We start from the raw sequence: 9,600 nt of genomic DNA, 5'->3' as shown, positions 1-9,600 counted from the left end.
CCTGCACTGGCAGGCGGATTCTTAACCACTGTGCCACCAGGGAAGTCCCTAATTTGCTTATTTTAAAGATGTAAATGTAAAGAGGTTATAGGACATATCTCATGGTCATATGAGTAGTCATAAAATTCAGACTGGAATGGAACTCAGTCCTTTCCTGAAAGTGAAATTTGTCAACGACCAAAAGTAATGAGTAATTGAATTGAACTGAATACATGAATCCACTGAGCCGATCCTGAGACCCAAAAGGTGAAGAGGTCGACACAACCAACAAGGTGACCGTCTGGTTGAGCGCCAATACAACCACATCAGAAGTCTGATGATGATCCATCACAAAGTACAATCACACTGTGCTGTAAGTCCAGAGGAAGGAGAAATTTAACTCCGTCTGAGGTAGAAGAACATAGTGAAATCTAATTTGCATTTAATAAAAAGTGGACTAGAGGGGTGGGATAGGGAGGGTGGGAGGGAGACGCAAGAGGGAGGAGATGTGGGGATATATGTATATGTATAGCTGATTCACTTTGTTATAAAGCAGAAACTAACACACCATTGCAAAGCAATTATACTTCAATAAAGATGTTAAAAAAATAAAGATGTAGGAGTTTCATGCCCCCAAAAAATAAATAAAAAATAAAATAAAAGGTGGAGACCCATCCAGGTATTCCCATCTGCCTCACTATTTATTAATTTAGCAAATATATGCGTATCCACAGCTAAGATGCTCTCTTAGTAGTAAGGAGGATAAAGCACTTCTAAAGACTTCACAATTAAAGACATGAGGGAGATCTGCAGAGGGGATATGGCAATCAGTTGCTGATGGATTCCCTAAGAACAAAACAAGTGCGGAAGATTAATGAATTGTCAGAACAGCAGGTAAGGTAATCCTAGGTGTCAATGGGGCACCTGGCCAGACCTCTGAGGCTCTCCTTCAGCAGGTGCACTAACACTTTAAGAAGCAAGAAACAGAGCAGTTCCTCCGCCTCCCTCGCTTCGCATCCAGTCCTGGCCGGGCTAGCGCCTTCACGCCCTGCGGGCCACGCCTCTGCGCGCTGGTTGGTCCTGCCAGACGTGATGAAACTTCCCGCACGCATTACAGGAGCCAGGCGGTTATAAAGTGAGAGGTGAGGGGCGGTCCCCAGCCCGCAAGTCGCAGCCTGCTCACCTGACGCTCGCCCGGCCGCTCACCCCGCTGGATCCCAGGTAGGCCGGGCAGCCGGGGGCCGCGGCGCCCTCCCAGCGTGCCGCGGGGCTGCCCCGGGAGAGGGAGGAGGATGCGCGGCAGCCTGGCCCGCCCGACGGGAGGGCAGACGCGGATCCCGGCGTCCGCTGCAGCTGCGGCTGCTGCCGAGCAAAGACCTCCGCTGTGGCCCCGGAGGGGGGACCGCGTGACCCGCAGAACCAAGGCCCTGCCGCTCTGGAGAGAAGGCGGCGGCGGTTTAAGTTGGCCATTTTAAATTTCATTATTTTGTATTATATTGTGTCGAAGCCTGCGGAATTTTTCGCATTTCAGGGGATCCGCTCGGATGGGCTGGAGGGTGCATGTGGCCCGAGTGCAGTCGCGAGTCATGGGGCGACGCGGTCGCTAGGTCCTGGTCCGGGAGGGAGGGTCTGCAGGGCTGTCTGTTAAGGGCTCGGAGGATACCCCCTCACCTCCGGCAACCTCCACCCCTTCACCTAGTTACCCCTACCCCCATCTGTGTAGACTGCAAGACTCAACAAGTGACTTGCTGAGCAAATCCTGCCCAGAAGAGATCTGGGCACGACAGGCGGCGCGGTATGGGAAAAGGCAAAAGAAACGGGCATGCCTTTTCTCAATGGATATCTGTTTTATAGGGCCAGTTTCAGATTAATGTTATTATTTTGAATGAAGGGACAGTGTTTTTCCTCAGCCTGTGGCCTACATTATTTCTTTACCATCTATTGCCCGGGGTGCTTGATAAATAATTTAAAAGCACTAGTAACTCAACTTTTTCATTGATTGATCTCATTATTATAAGATTAATTAAAAGTAATTTATGGCTGAGTAATATTCCACTGTATCTATGTGCCACATCTTTATCCATTCATCTGTCGATGGACATTTAGGTTGGTTCCACGTCCTGGCTATGGTAAATAGTAGAGGTAGACATAAAAAATGGACTTGAGGACATGGGGGGTTGGGCAAAGATGGGGCGAAGTGAGAGTAGTATCGACATATACACTACGGAATGTAAAATAGTTGGCTGGTGGGAAGCAGCAGCATAGCATAGGGAAATCAGCCCGGTGCTTTGCGATGGCCTAGAGGGGTGGGATTGGGAGGATGGGAGGGAGGCTCAAGAGGGAGGGGATATGGGGACGTGTGTCTGCACATGGCTGATTCGCTTTGTTGTGCAACAGAAACTAACAGTATTGTGAAGCAATTATACTCCAGTAAAGATCTATTAAAAAAAAAAAGTAATTTAGGTCTTGAACCTGTGCAGGAGTTAGTTGCTGAAATCTTAAACTTCACCATATCACTTTGCTTTTAAGCATTGGTTTAAGAGAGTAAGTGCTCTGAAACAACACTGCCCAATTCAGTAACCACTAGCCACATGTGACTATTGAGAACGTGAAGTGCTGGCTAATCCGAATTGAAATATGCTTAAAGTGTTGATGATTTAATAGAGAAAAGCAATGTAAAATATCTTGTTAATATTTTTGTACTGATTACGTGTTGACGTAATACTATTTTCAGGACATTGTGTTAAAATCTATTTGAAATTTCACTTTTTTCTCTTTACTTTTTAAAAAAAATTTTTATTATGCTTTTGTCTTTTTACTTTTTTAATGGTGCTACTAGTATATTTAACATTACACATGTGGCTCACATTTCAATTGGACAGCACTGCTCTAGGCGTTTATGAGGAAATGTGGAAAATTACTGGGAACAGGTAACAGCAGTAGGAAAAAGCGTTGCCAAGTAGGATGTTTGCAAGTAAGACTGTTTCCAATAAAAATAATAAGTGATAGTTTTAATTTGCTTTTCCTGCTGGAGAAATAAGTGTGCTTTGCAATCGTTTGTCGCCCCTGTTTCCCCTCCAATTTAGTGCTTACTGTGTTTCTGTAGCATGCTTAATGGGATTCACTAAGCAGCATTAGGAAGACTTAGGTAAATGACTGACTAATCACCGCACATGATTTCAGAGCACTTTCCCAGCCCATTTTTCATTGGTATAGAGTCAAAGTTAGATGGCTTATCAATAGTCGTCTCACTTAAACCTCAGTGAATTTTCCCAGTAAATCTTGAAGTAAATCCAAGCATACCTAGCTTTGCAGGTACTGCTTTTTTTTTTTTTAAACAAATTGGAGGTTTGTGACAACTCTGCATAGGTGTCATTTTTCCAACAGCATTTGCTCACTTCCTGTCTGTCACATTTTTGTAACTTGAAACTTTAGCGATCTGTGATCAGTGATCTTTGATGTTGCCACTGCAAAAAGATTACTACTTGCTGAAGACTCAGATGATGGTTAGCATTTTTTAGCAATAAAGTATTTTTTAATTAAAGTATGTACATTGCTAGGCATCATGCTATTGCACACCTAATAGACTACAGTATAGTGTAAACATAACTTTTATATGCACTGGGAAACCAAAAAATTCATGTGACTTGCTTTATTGCGGTGGTCTGGAACCAAACTGACAATATCTCAGAGATGTTCCTGTATCTGATTATGGGCTATTTGGCCAAATGCATGGGAGGGGCTGCATAGGACATGTGATACTTCATTTCCAAGTTGTTTTAGTTAATACCATTTTCCATTAATTTGATCTGGTCTCATAAAAGCTCCAAATAAGGCTTTGGTTCATTTAAATACAAATGAAATGTCTTTAGAGGATTATTCCAAGTGATTGATGTAACTTGAATATTTATATTTTTTCTTGATACCTTTTATCTAGGCATTTGCTGGAAATTTGCATTTAAAAAAATACCAAAGTAGTTTGCAAGTTATAGATATTTAGGTAAAGTAACTGTTTTGAGCTGACAGCATTCAACTAAAACTGCTCTTTATTTCACAGTTGAGAATTGAATTTGAATTGCAAAGTAATTAAGATTTGTAGGAAGTACTTATTTGCTTCTTGGCCTACAGGGAAGAGCCAAATTGTTTTTCTGAGATACTACTGTGTATGTCCCACCTACTTTGCTTTCTTACTCACCAAGGTAGCGTTGAGAGTCTTTTAGGACATTTTGATGGTGAACATTTTGTAACTCTGTCAACTTAAATTTTTTTGTTGTTATTAAACTAGGATATCAGATAATATTGCTTTCTCTTTTCTTTTTAGAATTTCTCTGATCGTGTTTGAATAAGTCACTTGGAGGTAAGCTAGAAGTAGTGAAATGTTTATAATAGCTGTGTATGTTAATGTACACTTAGGCAGTATGTATGATCATCTTTCCTACCCACTATACATCTATTAGTACAGGTAAAAAGAGGCATTTAATTGTCAAGGAGACACAAGAGGTGACTGTAGTAATCTGGAGCATCTCTTGGATTTTTCAGGGCTTTTGGGATTCTGGGATGGAGAGAATGGGGATGGGATCTCTGGCAAGGATGGAGTCAGCCTGCATGTGTATCTGTATCTTGGGTGTAAACCTTGGATACAAAACAGAATGTGGCCTGAACACTGCTAGCTCTAGCTGACCAAATCCTAATGTGAGAGGGATGCAGGCTTTGACTGGGGGCTAAGCTGCTATAGCCGGCTGGATGTAAAGGTCATCCATCTTTCCTGAATACTTGTAAGTAAATTAAATCATTCTCTGTCCCTGTGTGCCTGCCAACCTACTGGAAAATTGCTGTAGATAAGATTATTTATATTTCAGTCTTTGAAGTGGCTTATGCAAGTTTTGGGAATCAAGATTGAATACAGACTTGGATTGGATATTGAATATTTAATTTGTCTGTTTTTCTCTGCATAGAGAGCCCATAGCTCCATTGCACCATGTGTGGCATTTGGGCCCTATTTGGCAGTGACGACTGCCTTTCTGTTCAGTGTCTGAGTGCTATGAAGATTGCACACAGAGGTCCAGATGCATTTCGTTTTGAGAATGTCAATGGATATACCAACTGCTGCTTTGGATTTCACCGGTTGGCAGTGGTTGACCAGCTGTTTGGAATGCAGCCAATTCGAGTGAAGAAATATCCTTACTTGTGGCTGTGTTACAACGGTGAAATCTACAACCACAAGAAGGTAAACAGAATAAAACCAGAAGCTATCTGGATGTGATTAAGCCTCAGAGCTAGTTGGTTATAATAATTTTATTTTGTATAATGCTTTTTGCTTTCAAACACTTTCCATGTTCATTCTCATTTGCTCCAATTATATATAGAGAGACAGGGCACCGATGCACAAAGAGGTGAAATGACTTGGTCACCAAAAAAAAAAAAAAAAAAAGATAAAAAGAGGATTACATTTCAGGTTTTTAACTCTTAGAATCTTTTTTTTTCCTATTATGAATTTGAATGTTAATTAGAGGCTGTGTTAGGCACTGGGGATACAGTAGTAAATATGAGAGGTAGGTCTGCATGCTAGAGGAGTTTATTCCATTAGGGAGCAGACAAAAAAAAATCATTGTACATATACTAGACATTCTGAAAAAATGAATATGGAGCTCATGGATATGGGAGATCCAGTTTCAGTATAGGTGGTCAGAGAAAGCCTCTTGAGGAATTGACACTTGAACTCAGACTTGAATGGACAAGGATTAGCTTGCAGGGCTGGGAAGAGCACTTTCGTGCAGAGGGAATAGAACCCTGGGATTGTCATAAGTGAACAAGGGCCAGGTGGGATTGGGGAGGACCAGAGCAAGGGGGACTTGGTAAGGAGTTAGAATATAATTCTAAGAGCAATGAGATTTGAAGATTTTAAGGCAGGGATAGAATTTAATAGTTTGTGGGTGATCACATTTGTAGCTTATATTTAATGCTGCCCTTAAGATGTTGCTGTTGCATAATTAGTCAGGCAAAGGATAGACAGGGAGCCAGATGCAGTGGAGTGCAAGAAGTAAGACTTCCGGCAGCACTAAAATTGGAACAGCTTTTTAATCTGGTGAAAGCATACTTTTAGGATGAGAGTAGTGAAGGTTTGGAAATTCTAACCCGAGGAAGCCACATTTACTAAGAGCCTTGCAATCTGGAATTGTTTGGCTAGTGTTTCATAAGAAATTTTTTTAATCTAAAATTTGCGAGTTATGTTTCTGTCACTCTCCTCCCCAACTTTTAATTTTGAAAATTTCAAATTTACAAAAAAGCACAGAACATTGAGCATCTGGATGGAATAATTGTTAATGTTTTGCCTTTTTTGCTTTATCTCTCTGTCTGTATACACACACATTCAATTTTGGGCTTAATCATTTTAGGTATACTGCAGATATTATAATACTTTACTCCTAAATATGTAAGCATTTGTCTGCTAAGAATAAGGGCATTCTTCTACCTAACACCAATACTATTATTTTACCTAAGAATCCATAATACCCTCTAATATCCAGTTCATATTAAAATTTCCCAAGTGTTCCAAGAATATATTTATAGCTGTTTTTGGTTTTGAGCCAGATTTCATTCAAGGGTCATACATTTGGTTGTGATTTTTCTCGGTACTTTTTGAGACTTCTTGATATATGCCTATCATTCATGAGTAGGGATTTATATTCTAGTCACCCTCTGGCCATTTTTATCTCTGAATAATAGCTTTAGTCTTTGTTTGTTGTCCGCTTATAGGAACACTCAAGAATAGGCTTTTCATTTGAAGAGTCGTTATAGTTATTCAGCATATTCCTTTCATATATTTAATAAGGGCCTACTGTACATCAGACATCATTTTTATAGGTGCTTGGAGGTGAAGTGGAACAGGAAAGGTAAGGGAGTTTCAAGCTAGTGGGAACAGAGGAGGGGGCAGTTAAAACTTACTTATTAAGCCAAGTTGGTACCATATACGTGAGAATGCTAAGTTTGTATTATGGCAGTAGTAGCCTGACTTTCACCTTAAATTAGGTAGGAAATGCCATGTTTTACTTGAACAACATAGCTGCTTTTGTGTATTTTGTTAAATAGTTAAATATTTTGAAAATATTTCTTTTCTAAATTAGCCAAATATGTTGTATTTTCAGAAGCAGAGAAGTTCCATTGCTTCTACCAATCATTCAGGTTATCTAGTGTGAGCAGCTAAAATCTGTCTGAAGAGTAGAATTGACATTTCAGGCTTATATAAAGAATTCTGCAACATAAGCTTCAAAGGTCCCCCTTTTTTGGTGAAAATAGAATTTACTACTAAAATCCAGCCAGCAGGTGGGAGTGGAGGGAGACTGGTCAAGGAGAGGAGGAATACGAGTGAAGGTTGGGCAAAGAGGAGGCCCCCTCCCTGCAGGGGGCATCAGAGGCCTACAGCCAGCAAGTCAAATGGCAGTGTGATTTCTGCGTGATGGCAGAATATGGAGGCTTTAAGCTAAGTGTGGCTTCAGGCGGGTGGGAAGTATACACGTGAATCATTAACCAGTAAGTTACCTGTAAGCTTTAGGCCAAAGAGCCATGATGGTGATATGGTGGTGGAGTATAGATTTGGAAGCTGTTGCTTGCTGAAATCATCGAATGCTTTAGGCTCATTTATCCTGCAGGTACTTAAGCCAGAAGGGTCAGCAGAAGACCCCTTCCAAACCCTACCTCCTAGTGACAGAGATCATCACTGACAGTCTCTCAGAGCAAGGAGAGGTGACCAGGAGGTGGCTTTGTAGTTATTGGAAGCGGCCAAAGCCCATTTTTGGACAGTTCCGTGCTTATAGACAAAAGGTTCACAAATTTATAGAGTGAGCATGGTTGTGAAGCATGCTTTACGGGTCATACACATATAAACATAGAGACTTACTTTTTGAAATTTAAAAACATGTTTTAAATGTTCAAATGTACCCAGCATTTCAACTTGATTTTGTTTATGTGAACCTCCTCTCTATTATCAGCCAAAAATAGGAGTAAGTACAAAGAAAGAGGAACATACCAAGAAGTTTTCACCCTCACAGTTTGCCAGTGGTGAGGGAGAGCCATGGAGTTTGGGCCTAACTAATTGAACCCTCTCTACATAGAGTGGTAATGATGGTCTCTTTGCTGTTCCACTGGGGGATATGGATGAATTAAGCTCCAGCGTCATTTTGTCCATCACTGAGAAGTAGCTTTAATGCCTCTGCAGTGGTGGAAGGATGGGATGCTATAGTCCTCCCCAGGACCAGCAGCTCTGTGTTGGACCATTTGTCTCCACCATTGTGATGGAATCATTTATTTGTCAGGGAATAGTGCCAAATGTGTTTGTCCTTTCGCTTTCTATTTTCATAGGAAGTCTGTGAGGCTGAACTGGAAGAAGCTCAGCTGATACTATATTCCCAAACCAAAATCTCACAGTTGAAGAAGACACATTTTTAGTGTCCATGACACCTGGCAATCTATTTGCTTAACTTACATATTTATGTAAATACACGTGTATTACATACACAGTATGTACATAATATACATTTCCGTCCCTCCACGCAATACAGAGGTACATTGCGTCTGTATTCTGGTTATCAGAGTGCAACTAAAATTTTCACAGGCTTAGCTTTATGTTATAAAGAATTTGTATGATTCTGAGTTCAAACAGGCTATATTTTTATGCCATAATTCTTTTAAATCACTAACATGCATGAAATTATAAAGCACAAAAATACTGAAGCAACTTTGCAATAAAAAAAAATTAGTGAATGCACAAGGATTCTAACATTTTTGTTTTGCTATTGTTTCCTTAAGCTGCAACACCATTTTGAATTTGAATACCAGACCAAAGTGGATGGTGAGATAATCCTTCATCTTTATGACAAAGGAGGAATTGAGCAAACAGTTTGTATGTTGGATGGGGTATTTGCATTTATTTTACTGGATACTGCCAATAAGAAAGTATTCTTGGGCAGAGATACCTATGGAGTCAGACCTTTGTTTAAAGCCGTGACAGAAGATGGATTTTTGGCCGTGTGTTCAGAAGCTAAAGGTAATGATGGAATTTTACTGTAGATTTTCATTATTGTCCTGATTCTGTGTTTTCTTTTAAATAGTATTTATAAATCTAATCCAATGCATATTTACAAATGGGGCAACCCAGATTTTTTACAAGTGACTATGTGAGTCATGGACTTTCTGAGCTTTTCTTTATAAAGCCAAGGAGTTGGACTCTCCTTTTAGCACTTAAATTCTTTAAACCTTAGAAGATAAATCTGTAGTAAAGTCATTCAATTTTTGTTGTGCTGATAGGCTCTGCGTCTGGTTTGATCCCATATGTATTTTCAAGTTTTCCTATGTCACATTGTAATGGTAGGGTTGGCCGGCCCTGCAGTTATTGCACTGTGGTACTGTGCCATGGCTATCACACAGACTCATTTTAATTTAGCATTTTTTAAACAGCTTTATTGGTGTATAATTTACATGCCATACAATTCTTCCATTTAAAGTGTACAATTCAGTGATTTTTAGTATGTTCATAGATATCTGCAACCAGTGCTTCGGTCAATTTTAGAAATTTTTTATCACCTCAAAAATAAACCCCGTAGGGAAATCCCTGGCGGTCCAGTG

The 9,600-nt window shown here is 40.3% G+C and overlaps 1 protein-coding gene across 2 annotated transcripts in view; it reads left to right on the top strand.

Moving 5' to 3' along the window:
• The first annotated feature begins 1,048 nt into the window (after positions 1-1,048).
• Positions 1,049-9,600, top strand: part of ASNS (asparagine synthetase (glutamine-hydrolyzing)) — an 18,695-nt gene continuing 10,143 nt past the window's right edge. Inside the window, exons 1-4 of one of the 2 annotated variants that reach the window (XM_007164794.3) lie at positions 1,049-1,200; positions 4,301-4,336; positions 5,009-5,206; positions 8,785-9,022. In XM_007164794.3, the coding sequence (XP_007164856.1) occupies positions 5,021-5,206; positions 8,785-9,022 (424 nt within the window). In that variant the 5' untranslated portion in view covers positions 1,049-1,200; positions 4,301-4,336; positions 5,009-5,020. Of the gene's footprint in view, positions 1,201-4,300; positions 4,337-4,934; positions 5,207-8,784; positions 9,023-9,600 lie in introns of both variants that reach the window. The other variant, XM_007164793.3, reaches the window with a different exon arrangement.

The sequence above is a fragment of the Balaenoptera acutorostrata genome, chromosome 7 (assembly GCF_949987535.1).
Source record: "Balaenoptera acutorostrata chromosome 7, mBalAcu1.1, whole genome shotgun sequence".
Taxonomy (NCBI): Eukaryota; Metazoa; Chordata; class Mammalia; order Artiodactyla; family Balaenopteridae; genus Balaenoptera; species Balaenoptera acutorostrata.
This window is presented reverse-complemented; position numbering and strand designations above follow the sequence as displayed.